Source organism: Aquila chrysaetos, chromosome 6 (genome assembly GCF_900496995.4).
Source record: "Aquila chrysaetos chrysaetos chromosome 6, bAquChr1.4, whole genome shotgun sequence".
NCBI classification, from domain to species: domain Eukaryota; kingdom Metazoa; phylum Chordata; class Aves; order Accipitriformes; family Accipitridae; genus Aquila; species Aquila chrysaetos.
The window spans coordinates 53,640,550-53,662,665 of record NC_044009.1 but is presented as its reverse complement, the minus strand read 5'-3'; the positions used below and the strand labels follow the sequence as shown (position 1 = coordinate 53,662,665).

The 22,116-nt window shown below is 40.8% G+C and overlaps 1 protein-coding gene across 2 annotated transcripts in view; it reads left to right on the top strand.

The window, feature by feature from the left end:
* The window catches only part of ACVR1 (activin A receptor type 1), a 72,606-nt gene that overhangs the window by 43,867 nt on the left and 6,623 nt on the right, over positions 1 to 22,116 (top strand). For both annotated transcript variants that reach the window (XM_030018053.2, XM_030018054.2), the window contains exons 4-9: positions 169 to 386; positions 6,500 to 6,599; positions 8,644 to 8,790; positions 11,348 to 11,623; positions 15,194 to 15,391; positions 21,946 to 22,076. In XM_030018053.2, coding sequence (XP_029873913.1) covers positions 169 to 386; positions 6,500 to 6,599; positions 8,644 to 8,790; positions 11,348 to 11,623; positions 15,194 to 15,391; positions 21,946 to 22,076 — 1,070 coding nt within the window. The remainder of the gene's footprint in view (positions 1 to 168; positions 387 to 6,499; positions 6,600 to 8,643; positions 8,791 to 11,347; positions 11,624 to 15,193; positions 15,392 to 21,945; positions 22,077 to 22,116) is intronic.

Genomic DNA, 22,116 nt, shown 5'->3' with positions numbered 1-22,116 from the left:
GCTGTGTCACAGCCTGTCTTTCAGACTAGGTGGCTACCAAGTTAAATGTTGGTGTCAGTGCTACTGGTTTTAAAAACTTTCTCTGGGAATTTGCAAATTAATTTTTTTTTTCTCTCTCTTTTTTTTTCCTTTGGTTTTTTTTTTTTCCCCTCCCTTCTCCTTTCCAAGGGCAAACTTTTCAAGGAGAAGCTGCAGGTTACAGCATGGAAACACTAATCATTGTTATACTGGCTCCTGTGATAGTGTTGATAGTTTTTTCTGCAGTAGCTGTGCTGATCATCCGGAGAATACAGAAAAACCATATGGAGAGGCTCAATTCTAGAGATGCAGAATATGGCACAATTGAGGGACTCATTGCATCAAACGTTGGAGACAGCACGTTGGCAGTAAGTAACCTGTGTGCATGGTGAAAATTTGTTTGAGCTTTCTTCACTTCTGAACTCCCCTCTCGTACCCTCCAGACATGGCCACGTCAGTAACAGGACCTTTTGCTGCCAGGGGATGCCACTTAGCGTCAGGACTTCTGTGGTGACATTCCTATGCCCGCAAAGCTGTAGTTTAAATGAAATTTAACCAAAAGATAGCTTTTGCAAGTATAGCTTCTTTGACCTGGAGAATTGCTATAAACTGTAGTCAAACTGTTTATGTTCCTAGAAGCAATGTCAAAACAGTAAAACAGAGTATGCCTGATTGTTGGGTAGCCTGAAGTGATATGAAAGGTGTAAAAATGTGCTGCATCTTTGATATATGAAGACAGCCTGGAAGGTTGGAAAAGATGTGATGCTAGGGGAAGAAGAAAATACAGATATTTTTAACTTCTAAAAACTTCAAACCTGACTCCCATGATCTTAGTAGAAGGGCTCTTGGATGACTAGGAAATTAGTGAAATTTTGTTGACAGAAGAACGGTAGGAATTTTAAGAATGAGAACCACTTACTCAGAATTCAGTTTTTAAAATATGTTCTTGTTCACGCAGTCTCTGGAAAGTAAAATGACATGGGCAAGTGTTTCCTTTCTAAAGACATAATGTATCTTACCCTTTCACTTGAGGCCAGGAAAAAAGTGTTCCCAGCAGCTTTCTTGTGCTTTATTGAAAGTGAGCAAGTAAGGCTTCAGAGGCAGCTTGAGTGTTTGTTTCTGAAACCAATGCAAAGAGGAGAAGTTTTCTCCTCCTTGCATTTCTAAGATAAAATCTCCTCAACATTAAGAGGTTGGAAAACACTTTCCATTTTGGTGCTTTCCTGTCATAATATGCTTTCACTGCAGGGTTAAGAAGTGGCTAAAGAAAAATGGTCCAAAACACAAATATTTTTAATAATATGCTACTAAATACACTGACTGCGTATTTTCTTTCTATGTTTTGGTCTGTGTTTCTCTCTGTAGGAGAGTGAAACTGAAATGGGTATCTCTTTAAGTAAGGAATAACCTTTGATATTTTCCTTAGAAAGCGTTGGTTGCCACCAACTAGGGAAGGAGTTCTGACTATGTCAAAAAAACAAACAACAACAACAAAAAAAACCACCAAAAAACAAACAAACAAACAAAATATAAAAAACCCCCAAAAAACCAAACCAGAAAACGGTTGTACCTCTTCACCTGAAAGTTGACAACCGCTTTGCAGGCCCAGCTATGGGAATTTATTAAAAGAAAGATCTGTGGGACCGTTCAAAAAATGGAACTATTCTGGGGAGCTGGAAACTATTTCTTGCATCGCTTTTTGAGGCAGAGATGTTTTGATAAAATACTGCTGTGAATAAGTGCTGGAAGAGTCACGTGGAAAACCCTTTCATTCATAAGACAGTATATTCTGACAAGTAAGTTTTCAGGGTTTGAGATGGCCAGGGATAGCATTGGAGCAGGGAAGATTCCTCTTTAAGGAAGAATAGGTTAAAACTGAGTAATCAGACTCTTGGTCATCTGGATGCCCCAATATGCAATCTTGAAACAGCCTATGTGGGGAACCAAGTAGGTAAACCAATGCTTCAGCCAGGAAGAAGAGCCTGGTTCTCTTAAGCGGAGGTGGGTGTGGGGGGGTGGGTATGTGAGTATGTATGATGGAGACACACAACACGGCAAGGGGTAAGGAGAGGATGGGTAGGAATCAGTTGTTTGCATTCTGCAGTGCAATAACAGGGGGAGGCATCAAAATTAGCAAGTTAGAGCAAGGATAAAAACAAGGAAGGTGGTTCTTAACACGGTGCTAATTGAACCAGTGGAACTCCTTGCCCTGCTATTTTGCTTCAGCTTGGCCCTATATAAACTATACTTGGTAATCTTTTTTTTAATGCCTTTGGCTTTAATTAGCTTACAAGGCTTGATTCTGTGTTACTGTTTTAAAACGGCCAGTTTTGATATGTTCACCATGAACTAAGCATGTGTGCAACTGGTTATCTGTCTTTAAGCACAGACTTCCAGCTTTTACCAGCTCTTATCTCTTATCAGTGCAAGACCATTTCCATTCCATTTGCAAACCTTTTGCACTTCAAGTCATTTAATGTTACTTGGAAAGGGTGATAAAACCTGAGAAGAATATATCAAAATTCTTTTTAAAATAACTTGGAGAAGTTGCTAACTGTAAAGGCTTAGTCTAATGGAGCTGTGTTCTCAGCTGTCAGACCCTCTTAGCTCTAAGATTGCAGTGCCTTTGGTGTGCCTCTTGAGTGGTGGTGACGTAAAAAAAAAAAAGATAGTTCCTTTATGTTCATCTAAACAGTAAATCTTTTTTAAATTCTGGATTTTTCTTCTCCATTATGTGTTTTAAATTGCTGTTTTTGTTACACATTAGTTTACATTTAGGATTAGTCTCCATCCATAATGTAGCAAATGCGTAAAGCCCTAAGCTTCCTAATGGGGAATGGAAAGAGCTGTGGCCTCTTCAAATCTTGTTTTTACAGTCAGTGCAGATAAGTTGGGCAGGGGGGTGTGTGTGTCTCTGATACAAGCAAGAAGGAAAATGAGTTCTCAGTTTGTATTAAAAAGCAAAATAGAAGCCTCCTATCATTCTTAGATTATCTTTTTCTTGAGTACTCATTAAAAAATTGTTAGGAGAAATGAGATTTCATCAGATCTGGTTAAAGCCCAGTAGTACAGTTTGCTGGAAATATTGGAAAGTTGATTATGCTTATGCTTTTTTATCCTATTTTCCTTTGTAAGGAAAAAAAAGTCCAGTAATACAGTTGTTAATGCCTTGAACTAGTACGGAAGTCCTAGCCATAAAAGTAGCTGGGTATTAGCACTTTAAAAGGCTAATAGGATTTTAACATTCAATTAGAATCTTACTCATGTTTTTTTATAAGCTTACAGTTTAAATGAAGTCTGGTTTCCATGCACTAAAAATACTAGAAACTGATAAAAACTTTTAAGAAAGACTTGTTATGGAAAGTTCTTTGGAGTATCAATGACATATCTAGTGTAGGTGGTACAGGTAATACTCCTATCACCTTGTTTATTTTAAAACTGTTTTAAGTTATAAAAAAACTGTACCAAACTTGAATAGTTTGGGCCAAAATTTCCCATGACTGTTATCTACCACTGAACGGTGGGGTTTTTTTTTTTTGTTTGTTTTTGTTTTGGTTTTGGGTTTTTTGTGGTTGTTTTTTTTTTTTTTTTTAATTCAGGGTACTGTTCATCTAGCATGGCTCAGCCACTTTAGGGAAAGAGACTTACAAGAAGTTATTTGGGTGTTGTCTCTTAAAGAAGTTCTAATTTGGGACAGGGACTTGAAATTTATCAGAGAAAACCCTGTGGTGCCAGACGTGCCTGTGGCCATTCTCGGTGCTCTTCTGTTTTGAGCCACTTCAAAAGCTTATGGTTTAAAAGTTGTGTTCACAGACATGTGAGTCCGTTCCCCCGTGGATGCTGTGTGGTGCTCCACACGGTGACAGGGCACATTTCTTCCCCGAGCCAAGGCACCTTTGGGGTGTTTCTGGCCGCAGGGCCGAGGTGGGGAAGAGGAGGGTGTGCAGCAGTCTTGCCTCTTGGGAGCGGGCAGCAGTGGGGGAGGCAGTCACTGACCGTATGGGGCCAAGGGAATAATGACAGCAAGGGCAGAAAGGGGAGCTGGAGTGGGAAATGGGCAAGGTGTGTATGGCAAAGGAGAAAGAGAAGGAAGATTGGAACCAAGATGGAGGGAAGAGATGAGAATGGAATGGAGGAAAAGGACAGAAAACTGGATGGGGGCAGAATGAGTAAAGGAGAGCCTGTAGTTTGGGAGTAAGGGTTCTCTACTATCTCAATTTTCTGCGTAATGCACGTGAAACAAACTCTAACCAAAGCGTGCATCTCTCTCCCCTTCTCTTCCTGGCTGAAGGTAGTGGGCTTCCTTCTGCAGCTAGCAGTTGTTGCCGTACTGCAGAAGATGTATCTATTCTGTATCTACAAATCTTAATTAACCTGGCAGATTACCTGCATAACAGCAAAGTATTTCATTATTTGGTTTCTCCTCTCTGTTACTTACTAAATTAACTTCTAGCACTTACGTTCGGGTTTTGATTGCTAAAGCAGAGGTGTCTAGTGACATTAAGGTGCCGTGAGGTTTTTAGGGTATCTGTGCAAGTCTGACAGGTACGATGGAGGACCTCTGGGATACCTGTTCTTCTCTGGGGTGCTGTCTGGATGTTCAGATATAGGCACTAGGACATCCCAGATCGCCCTGGGTGTAGTGAACCAGCAGTTCGCCAGCGGTTCCCACTCTGTCAAAAGCAAAGCGGGGCACGCAGGAGCAAGGCAGTGAAGATTGCTGCAGCAGCCTTCCTCCTGCTCTGTTACAGCCGAAGCTCCGCTTTGCAGGGGCGCGTAGTTTCATAAATCCACGCTCAGACTCAAACGTGGGGAGGACAGTGCGTGGGCGATGAGGGGGCCTGGGCTGCTGTGCAAGCCCACCCGCTGGTTCAGACCTTCCAGAAGGGTTCCGTTTTGGGGTGCTCGCCGTCTCCACCTGCCGGAGTGCGTTTCGCGGCGGGGCTCGGCGGGATAGCGCAGCAGCGAAGCAAGCCTCCAACCCTGGTGAGGTCAGTGGCCTTGAACGTGTGATTAAAAACGGAAGGAAAACATTTGACGAGCAAGTGATGCTTTTCCCTTACTGACAGATCCCATTGCTTCTACGGCTCCAAACGGCACGAGTTGCTGGCGCAGGACGACAGCGCGGGCGTCCTCGGCAGCCGTGCGTGCAGAGGCTGGCGGGCAGCACTGCCGGCAGCCGGCTCGTCCCCGCGGGTGGGTGCCTCTCCGGTCTGGGTGCCCCTGAGGCATGCCTGGCTGTGAGCCCCGGGACGCGAGCTATGGGCTGTCACCTCTCCGCTCTGCTCGCATGGACCCAAAAGACACCTGTCTGTAGGTTTTTTCAGCAAAGCTGACTCCCCTCCACATACTATTTCAGACAAAAGCGTCATCTGAGCAGAAATTGTCTGCAGGCCACGGATTAAAAAGGTGCTGAAAAAGCAAGTTGTGTCACAGGAATATGTTGGGTTTATCTGTCTTGCCATTTCAGTTAGAAACTTCTAGCTGTGGCTGTTTCTAGAATCTCTTTATAGTAATAAAAAAGATCAAAGTTCTGAATGTCTCTTTCTAATACACGTTTATTCGTAGCAATTTGTAAAATAGATTTTGAGAGTATCTGATACCACAGATTGGTGGGGCTGGGACATGACCTTAGCTCGAAGTAGTGGAAAACACATTTGTGTTGCTGTGCCCTTTTAGTCATCTTTACTAGGAAGAAACCACAGGTGACTGGAAGAATGGGAAAAGTCTGCAGGAATGTTCAAAAGTAAATGCTGTTTTTCTTTATGCTAACTGTATAGAGATGAAGGTTTTAAGTATAGAAGTCAGAGAAAGTAAGTTTATTTCTTTTTGAGGTGGCTCAGATTATTGCAAGACATAGAAAACTTCGGGGGAAAAAAAAAGTTGATATTAACCTGTTTGAAATAGATGACACAGAGAATTGAGAGAGCATAAGCTAATTAAGAGAACAACAAAGTGCTGAAAAAGGATGGAATTTCACTACAGAGGATAGCTCATAGGCTACAAGTGAGCTTTCAGGTTTACAGGGAGTAAATTTATTGTCATTTATTTATTAAACAAAATTATTTATTTATTAAACAAAATGATACTGTAATGCCAAATACAAGATTTAGAGACAAAATAAGAAATCTGAGCATGAAGTGATGCTTGGATTTGTTTGCTGTTTCTTGTTGTGTTGTTTGTAAAACTTTGAACAGAAAGTGATTATGCCTAAGTTATAGCTCCCCTACCAGTCTCTCCTATGCATGGGATGTTCCCTGAAGTGGTAGAATCTTGCGAAGACCATTTTCTGTCCATCTGTACAGTGACGGCAATGGTATGTCTTGACCCTGAGCGACCAAATGGCATCACCAGAGCCATTGAGATACCAATGAGCTTTAACTCAACCTATCCTGTGAAGTGGTGTACCTTTGTGTATTTAAACGGGGAAAAAAATGTAGTTTCTCATAGGTTGTAAACTTCTGCTTTTCCTTTTGAACAGGATTTATTGGACCATTCCTGCACATCTGGAAGTGGTTCTGGACTTCCTTTCTTGGTGCAAAGAACGGTGGCTCGCCAGATTACACTTGTAGAGTGTGTAGGTTAGTATAATTCTTGTTCGCATCTAGTGCCAAGTCTTGATAACAAATGCAGAGAGAAAGCTTTATCTCCCATCCTAATCAACTGTTTTCCCTCAGTTGCTTATATAATATATGAAACTTTTCAGGCTTCAGCTTATGGAACATATTTGGTTTTGTAAAGTCAAGTGAAAAAATTCCTTTCAGATCTATGCAGAAGAAAGGAGCAAATATCATCTGTGCTTTATGATTGAAAAATTTAAGCTTTGTTCAGTAATGGTTAAAAAATAGAAACTAGGCTTGTTTGGGTACTTTAAGCTGAATAAATGATGTTTTTAGAAAAGCAAGCTCAATTTGAAGTTTGAAAATGTCAAACTGTGAAACAAACATTTGTTCATTAAACAATGTTCAAGTAGAAAGGTTTAGAATTAGAAAAGGATCATCTGGATTTGAGATCTGGGGTTGAAACATCAAGCAAAGTGGCTAACATGGCATTTGAAAAAATAAACAAAACCAAACCAACCTGTAATTTTGTGCTATTAGAATGGGAACATGAATGTTTTGTTTCTTACTTGCTCTGCACTGTTGCTTTGGGACCATGCAGGCAATGATGTACTGTTGCTGCTCTTCTCTCCCTTAAAGAGAGAATCTCTCTAGTAGTTCTTCCCTAAAACTCTTCTGGGTCTTTAGTTTTTTGCAGAACTTCAGTGTTAATTTTAAGGATCCATTAAATTTTTCTTCATCATATATATATTATTAATTGAATAGTGTTAAATGTGAGTTTAGTAATTTTAGGAAGCGTTTGGGTCAAAGATATCCTGAGGCAGTGACACTGAGCCAAGATGCTGTACTGGCACTAAAGAGGTGAGGAAGGCATGATAACAATTGATTCTACTTGGAAAAAAAGACTGTTTTAAATATGTTTTATGTTGCTTCTTCAGCGATTTGAACTCAGAATGGGTAACACCTTCCTGTTAGTAACTAGAATTTTTAACTCATCAGGGTGTTAAATCAAGCCTGACTAAAACAGATGAATCTGTGAATCTATAGGGACTGGGCCCACATTTTACCAGTGTTTCTTTGCTTTTGGCTTATAGTATGTATTGAGTAGGCACAAATGTTCACACTTGCATTAAATCCAAGTGTGCATCCTCTGATGCTCTGGAATTTCTCTTCATCAGAAATTGTACAATGTGATATGCACGATGATTTTGCCTGCAATATGGAGACATCTTTTTGAGTGTGTATATACGTATGAATAAATGTGCATCCCTGGAATTGAGCCTGCTCCCAAGTTAACTCAGGCTGACACTATTTTGAGAAACCATGTGTTTTAGCCTGTATAGCAGAACCAGATGAAAGCGCTCGTGCAGTGTGCCTTGTCCAGGATGTTTCTTTGCTCTTGGGTACTTGATAATTTCATACATTTCTTCTAGGCTGTTTGGGTAAAAAGCTTGGCATGCAGACAATGTGTCCTGGTCTCCACAGGTCAGGGTGGGTTTTTTGGGTTTTGGGTTTTTTTTAAAATGTTTTTTGTTTGTGGGTGGTTGGGTTTTTTTGTGTATGGGTTGTTTTTTTTTAATCATCATTCTGCATTTTATGTGTCTGGCTGTGCTGACTGTTTTTGCAAGGGCTGATAGAAATGCAAAGGCTGTATCCCCAGCCTTACATATCCCTCCTGTCCTCCTAACTTCATAGATTTATTTGTATTATTTACACTGACCTTGTAGTATGCTGCCTAAGTTGCTGAAGATGCAAATGCACTTTCATTGCTGGTAGTTGAATGATTACACCTGCCCAGTACAAACACTCTGTATACTGTACCAACATGCGAGGAGGAGAGATCCATACTCTTGGAGCTCGCAGTTGAAACAAACATGAAAAATTAAGGAACAGCAGAGCACAGTGTGACTGTAAAGTGGTAAAAAGTGTATGCAGGGGTGATGAAACTACATCAGTTTGATATTTGGGCCATGACTGTTGAATTTCCGTCCTATTAGCTAATCCTGTCTTTCTGGCCTATGAAGATTGTTAGCTGACAACTTTTACTGTGTTTTTCCCCCACCAGGAAAGGGCCGTTATGGAGAAGTTTGGAGGGGTCAGTGGCAAGGAGAAAATGTTGCTGTGAAGATCTTCTCTTCTAGGGATGAAAAATCCTGGTTCAGGGAAACTGAATTGTACAACACTGTATTGCTGCGGCACGAAAATATTTTAGGTAAGTAGAACAACCATGTTCATGTATCCTAGTGTAGCTGGTGTAAAGGTGAGTTAACTGAACAGTTCACTTGTAAAGCACTGCAGATTTGCCAGGTATCTTGCATTCTTTGAGATTAGCTTCCTGTGTTTGTCATAAATAGTTGAAGGGAAATTTTAAGGGGGAGGCTTGCCAGGAGGGTGCTAAAATCCAAGTCTCAACTGGAGAAAATGTTGTAGCAACCATGAATCCTTGTCCTCCTGCAGTATTCTAGCAAGAATCAGTCAACCAGATTAACAAATTGTTGGCAGCACAGTGTGTAGAGAAGGATGGAGGGGCCACAGACCTGCATGCTAAGAATTCACCCTTGCAGCTCTTGCTGCAGGGCAGCCACATAGCAAAAGAGTATTGCACAGTGCGTTAGGTGGAGAAGTTCTAGTGGATCTATGTTTTCTTCTAACTTCAGTTTACCTGGGAGAAATGAAGGGAGAAAAAGTGGGGAGGAGTTTATAATATGATTTAAGTATTTGAATAATTTTCCTTGTGCCTGAATAAAGTGCAGTATTGATCCATTATTTTCTTCTGTTTAACTGCTCTGCTGAGGGTCAAACTAAGCTGCTTTTGGTGTTTAAACTTCAACTGTAGTTGCCACTTTATGATGTATCTCATTTCACTGTAAATAGGAAACTACGATGATTTTGAATCTTCTGCATCCCTTGTACCTTGTGTGCTCAGTTCTGAGAGCTTAGAAAATGGCTTTTTTGTGTTGTGACCCATGACTGAAGTTTAAGCAGCCGTTTTGATTCCTAGCAGACATGACCTTCTTTTGCTGGTGTGCCACCTTTACAAATAAAAGCAGCAGCATGTTTTGGGAGTGCTGACATTACCTCACCCACAATCTGTCTGCCTTCAATCAGTTTTGTTTGGGCTTCTTATTCTTGTTTCCTGTCAAAGAATATTCCTTGGCTCTGTAGCTCACCCTGCTAGATGTTTGTCTAATGTTTCCCAAAGCAGTTCCTTTGCTACTACAAAAATAATTTGGTGGCCTCCTGAAATGTGGATTATTGAACTTTCCTTCCCGAGAGAGCAAGTAGCTTGGCTGAAATTGCATTACATGTTTTCCATGTTCCTCTGTCTGTGTTTAGTCTTTCTTGATAACTGTCAAATTTGTTGGCTATTTTATAGAATTTTTTTTAGATGCAATATTAAACAATATCACAGATTACAAAAGTGTCACATTGTGTAGAAATCTGACTTCAGGAGAGAAAGTAGTGGGTGTTCTTTCTGACAAATGTCATATGTGGGCTTTTAATAAACATGATTTGTTCCTCTAAGTTGGGAATAAAACTTCTGTTGCTTCCCAGCTAAAGCTGTTGAGGTCAACAGTGTGCTGATACACAATAAATTCAGAGGTAACAGGAAGGGAGCTACTTCTGAATTTTGGGTTCAGTTTTAAGACACCACATTTTTGAAAGCACTTGTTGATGTTCATGAGTTTTGAAGAGAAATTTTTCTCAGTTCCTTCGTAGAAAATCATTGTGAGATACAGCTATCATGCATAGAGGTGCTTTACCTTGCTTCACCATGGATGTTGCACACCAGTTGAACTAGACAGTCGAACTGTCTAGTATTCGAAGTAGAAGAATTACTATTCCTTGGGTTTTGCTATGCTAATCTTCTGGTGCTGCCACACTCTCCTTAGCCATCTGCCAGTTTTTATATCCCATGGCTCTGTTGTGAGCTGGTGAACAGTTAAGAAGGTCAGGCATTTGGACCCTACAGCAGTTTAGAGCAGTCCCATAGGTCTGATAATTTATCAGGCTGCAGCAATCCCTCTGCAGCCTTTTAAGCAATTGGAGATCATTGGAGAGCAAGTTGTTGCTGTGGTGACATGTGGTTTTTTTCAATCTATATTTGGTCAGAAGGGTATGACGTTTCCTGTGGGGACAGCAACCTTTTGACATGTCAAGGTTGACTGTTGGAAGTGCTCTGAATAGACTTCACTTGGATGTAAACGTGAAGCTGGCACAGTGTATAGTGTCTGTTTATTGGGATGTGATGCATACATGAAGCAGATTTAACCCTTTTCTCAGCAGCCTGCATTGGCAGCTTGTTGTCCTTAAAAATGGAAATGATTAATTGTGAATTGTCTGTTTGAGGTATTGCTTCTTTCCACTGTGATCCTGCTGAATATACAGCAGCAGATGTGCTACAACCTGGTGATCTTTTTGTTTAACTGGAAACTTCCCCAGCCCCAAGTTCTTTAAAAAAAAAAAAAAAAAAAAAAATTATAAGTATGTGGTCCTGACAAGTACTTGTGTTTGGTGTGACTGACAAAATACATAAATACATTCTTGTGAATAGACTTGAGTTAGAATTCCAGAATATGTCAGCTCTTTTTTCATCATGGTAATATCTGCAGTCTGTTTTCAGCGCATTACAATCATGGAAAAGTTTTAATTAAACAGAGTTTTAAATTGCAGGAGGGGCCTAGTAGTATTGATTCTTTTCTTGCAGGAGTCTTGAAGGAGGTCTGTCATTTTAATTTGTTTCTCCTTTTTTCTTCCTCTCTTTCTAGGTTTTATTGCATCTGATATGACTTCCAGAAACTCTAGTACCCAGTTGTGGTTAATTACCCACTACCATGAAATGGGGTCTCTGTATGACTATCTACAGCTCACTACCCTGGACACTGTCAGCTGCCTACGCATAGTACTGTCCATAGCTAGTGGTCTTGCACATTTGCACATAGAGATATTTGGAACCCAGGGGAAGCCTGCCATTTCTCATCGGGACTTGAAGAGCAAAAATATCCTCGTTAAGAAAAATGGACAGTGCTGCATAGCGGATTTAGGTGAGTTCATTTCGATGCTAATATACTCAGTGCGTTCCTGCAGTAATCAAATATATTGGATAACTCCAACCGTAGAAGTCTTACAGTAACCTTAAATAGCCTTACCATGATGCAGTATTACCCCGAAGGCTTACAACAGCCACTAGATGGCACTTACAACTTAAAAATGCCACTGCTGTTGAGGAGGCCCAGTGTAGCCTCCCAGTTCAGGAGCAGATGTAACATTTTGGACTTTTTCTTGGGTTTTCATTGTTAAATTCCATTCATGGATCCCAGAAGGCAGCAGTTATTAGGCTTCAGCTCATATCTGAACTAATAAATGTCCTTCCACTTGCAGTCTAAGAACTATGTGCTCACTGTCCCAAGCTCCATAGGTCCATCCAGCTTGAGTCTTTTGCCAGATAATTCAGCGAGCCCAAAATTGGGTTCTCCATGACCAGCTGGTTTTAGACTTTGATCTGGTAGGATGCTGAGAAACAGTTGCAACAGTATGGCTTGTTCACACCTTGGGCATATGTCTGACTAATCCTCCCCCCCCCCCCCTTTTCTCTGAGGACAAGGGAGAAAATAGCAGTAGAACAATAGTATTGAGGAGTCATTGGCTAGACAAAAAGTGCAGTGGGAGATCGGATTTTTTCAATAATAATTCCATTTCATAGTTCCTATCACTTTTGCCTGAGGGACATGAGAAACACACAGGGAAGACATGAAAGCCACACACCTGGGCCTATCTAAATTTGCAGAGGGAATAGTAAGTAAAAAATGGAGCTATAAGTTGAAAATACAAAACTTCTGAGAGACTGACTTTTAAATAAATTTGTAGTTCACACTGAGGAGAGGGCAGCACATACTGGCATTGATTGACATTATGCTAATAAAGTGAAATTACTACATGATTTATCTAGAGCCTTCAGATATTTGAGAGATTTTCTGAGAGAGCACAGCAATAAACATTTCCCAGTTAGTTTTCATGGTGGTAAAATAGCTATATTTTTAAAATGTGAAATCCTTGGGAATGTATCCGACATGTTCTTCGTTTGTTCCTTATCTGTAAAGGAGAGTTACCAAAGAGTTCATTGCTTCTGCCATATATTCATGCCCATTTTTTCTGTATAGCTTTGTCTTTTTTTCCTCTTCTGGTCTCCTTCTCTGTTTCAACACATGCACCATACAAGAAAAATGGCACTTAGAGACTGGTAAGTATGAACAGATGGAAAGATTCACTACAGCTGCCCAGACCTAAGCTGGACTTGGGTTCTGTCAGTCACACCAGGTTCTGGACTTGTAATGTATCCGTTAAGAATAGGTGTCAGCTCTAAAAACAGAGAAGAATAAAATCACATGGATGTATATCTTGTAATTGTCTGTTTTGCTGGTAGCCTGGGTGCTGCACGCCTGAACTACAGTGTAGCTTGATGTTTGTTGCCATTCAGTCCTAGTCCTTCTGGCTGACAGCAAGTGCAAGAGCTTTGTGAATTGGCCGCTTGTCCCTCAGCAAGCATGCTGGAAACTAGTATCTTGAACAGCAACCCGAGTATCCAGAGTTGCATTACAAAACTGGCTGTTTCAAATATGTTCTAGCTAAGCAGAAGCTGTGTGATAAAGTCCAAGGATAGATGTCAGTCTCACTTCAATCTGTCAGCACTGTGGAAAAGTTCTGCCCTTCTACTTCTTAAAGCAATTCACGTGCATGGTAATAGGTCTTAGTTGAGCAACCTTATAGAACAGCAGAATAATATACAAAAATAAGAAAAAGCCCAACTCTCCTCTTACTCCGTCTTTCCCCTTGCCCCTCCATACAGAGTAGCAAATGTCCATTTGAAACAAACACTGGTATTTGTAAGGAAGGTGCAAAGAATGCTAACAAAATGTATTTGCTCAATTTTTGTTTCTAGCAGATAATCCAGTATACTGATGAGGATTTTTTGACGTCTTAAACTAATGTGTTTCATCTATTTGTATTCCTGTCAAGCTTTTTCTTTTTCTCTTTTTTTTTTTTTTTTTAAAGATCTAGCATCTTAAAGTAAGAGCTTCTCTGACAAGCACTTCTGCGCCCTTAAGTTAAATGCACATTGAGATCTCCTGAGGTGAAAAGAAACTGAAGCAGTGCAATATCTCCTTCCTAACTCTCATAAACAGCACAGATACCACCATGATGAGAACCTGATTACAACATTGTTGTCCCCTGACCTTATTGCAACACTTTCTTAGTTTGTAGTGTGTGGGATGCTGACTTGCATCCCTCAGCCTTAAACCTTTGACCTGTCAATCTATTGAATCTGTTTTGCCCAGTTTGGATGGAGTATTATGATTTTTATCAAAGTGTTCTCCAAAGTCTTGATATCTTCAGACTGTGCCAGGAAATTTCTTTTCTAACCTTTGTTTTCAGTGTGCAAGTTTTCTTTAAAAATACTATAATTCATATGTATTATATAATATAAATTAATATAAACAACACATAAATGTGTGTGTCTGTAGATGTCCTATATATGTGTGTGTGTATATATGACAAAAAATGTTTTTATCTGGAGAGCAGGCTTTCCAAATTATCTTCTGAGAAGTCATGTGGTTAGTAGATGGTCTCTTTCTAGAGGTGCCATAAGCATTTTCTTAGCAGCTTGAAATTACTTGAATTGAATTTAAATTGTAGGAAGGTGTTTTCCAAATTTTTGTTAGGGTGAAGAACAGACTGGTTTTTTTGGAAAGAAAAAAATTAATGATCTGGTGATAGGTTAATTTTTTGTGGGACTGAGTTAAAATGCTTTTTAAGTTTAATCTAAAATAAACTCATGCTAAATGTAAATAGTATATGTTATTCTTACAAGATTTGTGCAGGAAATTAGCGAGAGTTTGTAGTCTTTTCTATTGCTTAGTTATGTCATGCACCTGTTGCTGTTCAATTTGCAGTGTTCTCTGTTTACCGTGGCAAACTGAGTACTCTGTGTTTCCAAATTTACAGTAAATTAGTCCCTCACATAATGTTCTTTGCTTAAATGTTGGGTAATTAGTAGAAACCAGGTAGAGTGGTTTTGAGTGACTCATTTTAGATCAGCTTGAGGATGTTTATTTTTCAAGCTACTGCAAATACGGTGGTTTTTATTTTCCAGCTTTATTTTTTAACTTGTGTATATCCATCATGCAGTGTTTTTCTTCTCTCTTCCCCACAGTTTGGATATATCCACCTACCCAAAAGTTCTATAAATAAATTTGAATGCTGTGTAAAATTGTTTTCTTCTAAGTAACAGATGCTTGGTCTTCTGTGTATACGTGCCTGGAGCGCTGGTGACATCCAGTGGCTGCAAAACACTTAATGATAACATTTTGCAACAGTGCAATAACATGCTTAATGGTAATCCCTGAGGAGATAATTGATCTAAGTCGATGGACACAGTGGCTGTTTCTGATAGCTAGTTTGGAGCTGACCCAGTTGGTCTTTGGACAGTTGGACTCTCAGCTCCTTTTTAAGAAACTGTCTGATGGGTGTCACTGCTCACATGTCATTTTAAACATATGCTGCTATAGTTTTAAAGGGGACTTAACAGTGATTTTTTTTTTTATCCTGTCCTTCAGGCCTTGCAGTTATGCACTCCCAAAGCACGAATCAATTGGATGTGGGGAACAATCCCCGTGTGGGTACCAAACGCTACATGGCTCCAGAAGTCTTGGACGAAACTATCCAAGCAGACTGCTTTGACTCGTACAAAAGGGTCGATATCTGGGCTTTTGGGCTGGTCCTTTGGGAAGTAGCTAGACGCATGGTTAGCAACGGTAAGTATTTGGGACTCCCTTACTTGTTTTTTAGAAGGTGTTAAGCAAATGGTAATTCACAGCAAAGCATCTGCTGCCAAAATGCAAAGGATGCACAGTAAAATACTGGACCTCCAAAGTATTTTAATTCCTGACACTGCCTGTGTTGAAGTTGTTGGTGTGTTGGGTACAATGGCCAAATATTGTTGTCATTTCTGTTAAGGTAGAGAAGAGGGTCCCCTGCTACATTCTAAATTGTGATGAGAAATAATTCGTACCAATTAATTAAGTTAAAATTTTAGATCATAAACTCTCTAAACTTTTTTCAGTGTGTCATTAAACCCTAATGAATACTTTTAGGTGGCGGTTTCTCATGACAAAACCTAAGGAACAGAAGGAAAATATGGAGGAAGTGAAGTGATCAGAATTCAGGGGTGCTCTTGCTTTACCATGTTAAGTGCACTCAGAAAGCAGGACTTGGTCAAAGTACAGTTCTGCTTGGTAAAAGTGCCACTGCAGTCCTGTTCTGTAGCGTACAGTGTTGCTTCGTGTTTCCTTGGCAGGAGTGTCTGAATTTAAGAACCTTTAAGGTGGGTATCTGTTGGTGTGATTTCTTGTCCTTGTCAGTTCAAAAGTCCTCTCTGACTTCTGGACTTCAGGTTGTGCTCTGTGGACCCAAGTGGACAAGAGAACAGAGAAGGTGCCCTTCAGGCATATCTGCAGATGCTGGCAGTGATAGGTTGTTAACAGCGAGATGTTTAAATTAGAGGAAATTCTGGATTGTTGTGTGCACTTATTTGCTCTGTGCCTGTCTGATCTGTTCCTACTAAACCCAAATCTGGGATTCTGTTACTGACATCAGACAACAGGATTATTTTCTCCAGGAAAAGACAACTAGTTGTTTGTTTGCTATGGTACCTCTGAGCCCTGATGGTAGGCTGGAACCTTGCAGAGCAGGAAGGGCTGGTGCCAGCCAGGGTGCCTGCCAGCTTAGGACCCAAGTACAAACTCGTTTGAAGGACACATGGTCAGAATGATAGGCAGTAGTCAGAGTGGCTCAAACTGAAGAACTGAGGGCCTTTTTTTGGTGGGAACTATTGCAAGTCAAAATTTGAGGGAAGACTTTGGCGGAAAGGATTAAGATAACCTTAGAGATGTTCACAAAAAGCAGCTGTTGAGAGCCAAAGGAGGGAGTATGAGTGGTTTGTGGAGAGTTGGATACAAAGGAGCAGTGAGTGGACAGAGTTAGGCTGCAATAAGGTAGAATAACAGTGAAGGCTCGTGGTAGCTAGTACAGAGTAACAAAGCCTGGCTCAAATTCTAGTGGAAGTTAAGGTACTTGCCTTGTATTGTTTCTCATGCAGTATCTCACCTCTGTTCCCTGACCCCAATGGAAATCCTGTCAGAATTTCCACTGGTGTTACATTGGACTATGGGGATAATGGTGTTACATTGGACTATGGGGAGTGGGGAGAGGACAGGCACATGTGCAACAGCTCTAGAAGCAAACAAATATTGTTATTCTATTGAAGTACAAGACTTCTAAATATGAACCTTGTACTTCATCTGTTATATGTTGGTGGACAAAATAATTTAACCGTGAGTAAAAGAAAAAAAAAAAGTATTGTTCCCTTGTTCAGGGTAATTCTCAGCACAGCAGCCACAGGCAGCTAGTTGTCTCCAGAAACACTGCAGTGAGGCTTGTTATGAGAAGGCTACTGGAAGGTGGCACTTCTGAGAAGATTTGCAGACCTTCCAAGCTTGCTAGAAGGTTCCCTGGGGCCTGGAGCACTGTCCCAAGCCCCTGTCTTCTCTAGAATACTTACAAGGTGCTTAAACCTGACTTGGAGGTAGCAAAATGCATCAGGTAGGCTCAGGTGGCTGATGTAAGTCTCCTTGTAAGCCCGAGAGATTGCTTTGATAGCTCTGAAGAGATCCAAAATGGATTCTCTGTGATCAAGAGAGCAGGGTAATCTGTGCAGGTGATCAGCTGTTTTGGGGAGATGCAATTTAATGTGCAGGGTCCATAGTGAGCAGCTCCTGTCTTGCTGGAAGCTGGCGGCAGTCACGGGACTGACTCGGGAGCTGAAGGGAACTTTCGTAGGCTTTCTGTCGGTGGCTGGAGCTGAGCTCATGACCTCGCCTTCCTTCTCCCTTCACTGTCAGAGGAGTTACTTGGATACGTATGCAACGAAAGGAATAGCTATTGTTCAGATACAAGAGCATGCATCAGCTGAATCACAGTGTGATGATGATCTCAGGTGAAGAAGGAACATACACTCTGAAGGTGTATGTGGTTAATCAGAGAAAGGAGGAGAGTCTTGTGAATGCATGGTATTAATTTTTCTTCTGATGCACTCTGTTTATTGGCAAATGTATGTCGTAGGCAGTTATGAAGACTTGCTCATTGCATTTCCCAATATTTGGAGACCTCTGGGTTGCAGTTCATGTCAGCGTGAGTGCCTTGAGAATTTAAGCTGTAACTTCATTGTTTTCAGTGCAGTTTTATATTCTGCACTTTGTTTGTCTCAGCAGTCTGCGAGCACTGTAGTTTATCAGTTGCCATAATGTGATGGGCTTGCTGGGCAGGGGTTGATTAATTCACTGTGCAATAGGTGATGCTTGCTGCGATGGGGAGGGAAGCCAGCGCATGAGAGGAGGCAGTTGGTCTTCCTCCGCGCTGCCTGGGGAGGGACCGTGCTCGTAGCTGCGGGTGGTGAGACCAGCAGTGCTCACAGGGGTACGTGCTTACACATAGGCACCGTGTAGAGTATTGTCTGTTTGAACGTAGCAGTTGGTCTATGTGATGACAAAACTTCACATGTAAGCTTTTGATAAGTTTGTTTTTATTGCCGGTCTTGAATTTTGAGTAGTTCATCTGGAATCTGTCTTGCCACAGTGCTGTTTTGGAGGCTGGTAATCCTTTGTGGAATATTGGATGTCTTGCTCTCTTTGTATATGAACATACATTTTGACTTATATTTGTGCATGTATACTGTACGTAATATATATAAAAAATACAGAGTCTTACCTAGTTACCTCTTGAAATGAAAATTCCATGAAATGGTACCTATTATTTAAATACTCCCATGCTGAAGTTTTGATACATAAGTATTGCTGCAGTAACTGCAGTTCACAGACAATTCACCTGAGCTACTTTTAAACTAGTGAGCTTAGATTGTGCTGGCAGCTTCACCAAGATGGTATGGAAGTCAGCATGGACTGCAGACCTACCAAAGTTGATAGGTAAATGCTTCAGTAATTGATTCAGCCTGAGCTCAGTGCCACCGTGGAAGCACTTTTAATGGTAATAGAGATACGTCATGACATTGGTCATGTCAATAAAGTCTCAAGTTTAAGACGATGGTGATACTAATTCCACAGTACTTAATTATTTCCAGTTGCTTTGTATTTCTGGCTGCTGCCATAAGTAATTACATTTCCTTGCACTGGTTTGAAATGGAGTAAACATTTTCTCTCAAATCTGAGTGTTTAGCTGTGTGGAAATCATTACTTCATCAGGTGGTCACTCAGATAACCCTGTTTGATTTGTGGTAAGACTTTGGTACTGGGAGCGAGCGTGCCGAGGTCAAGGTAGCATGCTCGTGTGAACTGGGTGATGGTGTGTCTTAGGTGGGCTAGAGGCACTTGTCAGTTATGTATGCTAGAAATTTTTGCTGCTATCCCATACTGATAGACATTTGTCATCTCTCATTGACTGGGTGGAAATGCAGAGTGTATTCCAGTGAGTCAGCCTGGTTTAGTACTTCAGTTTGTGGAGGCTCTGAAGTTGTTGTGATCTGACTAAAGTCTGATAGTTTTTAAAATTTTCTTTTAAAATTTTTTAATATTTTTACATTTTTAATTTTTAAAATTATATATATATGTATAAATTATATATATACACACACATAAACTTATCTAATGGTCCTCAAGGTGACACAGTGATTCTTGGTACTTTCCTGTTATGGCTTAGTATAAAGAAGAAAATGTGATAGGAAACTCCTTTGCCACAACCAAGAGTACTCATGTCTTGTCTTTGTGCTGTAGCAGGAGCCACTCAACATTTCTCTCTGTACTTGAAAATGCAATTTAAGCCCCCAAATCAGTGTTTTACTCTCTTTAAATAGACGAGTGCGTTTTCCTTGTAGACTGGTTGTTCACGGCTTTCTGAATGTGCTCCCTTCCTAGTGTACAGTGCCTTGCATTGTTGCTTACCTGGTGCCTGGCACTTAGAGTTCTGTTCCTCGTGAATCTTCACTGTTCTTCCCATTATTGTGATCTTGTTCAATACTAATAGTAACACCAGAAGCTGAAAGATAGTTACTGCTCAAAGCCACCCCTGGGGAGTGATCATCATTATATCTGCAAGGCTGGATCTGTTGCTTGGGTGTTTGTGTAGAACTTGCTTTGCTCCAGCAGTTAGTTGTGCATGCGTAGGACAAGCTGACGTTAAAGTAATGAGGAATAAAGGTGAAGAAAACACTACTGTACGTGTGAGTTCTAGTTGATTTGAGTAGCAAAAAGCCAGCAACCCCAAGGGAAAAAAAATAAAATATATTATAAATGACAGAAGTAATCTTAAAACTGTCCAGAAAGCGGCAAGCTGTAGGTCGTGCTGAAGGACTCTGGGGTCTCTCTCGTAGCGAGCGGCTGGCTCGCTTTCCGGGGGCAGTGGGCGAGGGAAGCGTGTCACAGTTCAGTGACGGTTTTGCGAGCGGAGTGGTGTGGGCTAGAGGTTGCAGTGGCTCGCTGGCACCGCTGACGGGCTGCTGCGGAGCCAGCGGTGGTCCCATAGGGTCTGTGACGTTTGGCTGTGGTAGATCAGAGTACTCTAGAGTCACTCTATTGGAGTAAAGGCTAGACCAGCTTCATTTCCTATTTATTACTATAAGTCTTATCTGAAATAGCCAGTTACGTGCCCTATACTTTGGAAAGACCACATGAAAATAGTAAATTAGAGCCAGACTCTCTCTTTTAGTGACAAAGTTCATCTGTAATATCCCAATGACCCTGGAAACATTTTCAGAGCTATATGACATAGCTCTCAAGTTCTGCGTTTGACCTATATAAAGCCACTGCTTTATCTGAGGTGGAAGTATAGACAATGTGGATATACAAGAGATTTCTTGTATTCTTGAGTTCTCATGATAAACTTTATTCTGTGTTCTGGGAGGAAGCAGGAGGAGTGTAAAGACAAGAGTTCAGCCTTGGAGGTGATGTTTGGTATATGCAATTATGAATTGCTCGCAGGAGGAGGGTGGGTGATGCTTCTTTATGCAGCATAGAATATAGTCTGTCCTTCTGCATGTGTCCATGTCAGAATACCATAGGGCAAACTCTGCAGTCTGCTAGTTACTTTGTTATGATAACCTGCTTGGGTAGCCAGATCTTTGAACTGTCTTACTATTTTCTAAGGGAGTTGTAATTTCCTGAAGACCATTTCCCTTTTCAACTAGTCACCACAGATAGGGATTTAGAGATTTTTTTTTGTTTTTAATTGAGTATCTGTGGCATTTTGATCTTCATCTCCAATTAACAAGAAAACTAAAACTCAATCATCATAGCAAAGTTTGAGAACCTCTTTGCAACTTCAGTATATCCAGAGCAACAGAAATTCTCCTGGATTTCATGTACGTCTGACTGTGGGAGAGCTGCCAGCCTGCTAAAAAGCAGTTTCAAGATTGTTCTGCCCATGTTTCTACTGTACCTAGAGGGCCTCATTCACTCAGTGTTTTTCCAAGCTGCTGACCCAAATGCCTGCCTTTGAACACCAGTTTTTAAATTGGCTTTAAAGTGTCTAAGAAAGTTGAGCTCCCTATAGATCATTGTGGGCTTAATCCACTGATGAAACGGTAGTGCCGTATTGCATGCCTTAGTAGGCAAAAGGCTTTTTAGCCTGCCAGTTTTATGTAAGCTGGGTGACAGTTGTGAGAGCACACACATAAACTCATTTTTCAATGCAGAATCCTAGAAAATGCGTTCAGACACTGGGTGCCACAGGCTCTCAGGTGTTTAGCTTTGTGATGGCATGCAGTGCCAGTTACCCTAGGTATTCTACTATTTTAATAACAAGAAACAAAATTATTTGAAGCACCAGCATGAGGGTCTGTAGATGCTGATGTGCTTATTGGACTCTTTCAGGACTCGTAAAACCATGCAAAGTGAGTGGTAAGCCTATTAAAAACCACAATGCAGACCTTAAATTTTTTACATTTGCTAGCAGAAATCCCAGTTTTGTGGTAGTCAGTAAACCTCCCTGCATTATAAAAGATGGCCTTTTGGCAAGTGAATTTATTTCTCGTCATTTCAGCTCAAGCATCTGCAAAATGGATATAATTCTTGCTTTGTGGAATTGTAATATGAGCCAATCAATTAACATTTTGGGTAGAAAAAGCTGTTTGTATGATAGTGCTGTTCTGTTGTTTAATGGCTGCTTGTCACTGTGGTGTTAACTTTTAAAAGATTTTTATGTTTCTTAGATGGCTAGGTCATGCGTTCTCTCTTTCTGTGCAGAAATGCTGTTGCACTGACACAGTCATTAAATAATGCCTCTCTTGTTTGTGTCTCACCAGGTATTGTGGAAGACTATAAACCACCGTTTTATGACTTGGTTCCAAACGATCCCAGTTTTGAAGACATGAGAAAAGTGGTCTGTGTAGATCAGCAAAGGCCAAACATTCCCAACAGATGGTTCTCAGACCCTGTAAGTGGGTGTGCCTGTGGGTGCTTTGCAGAAGATACAA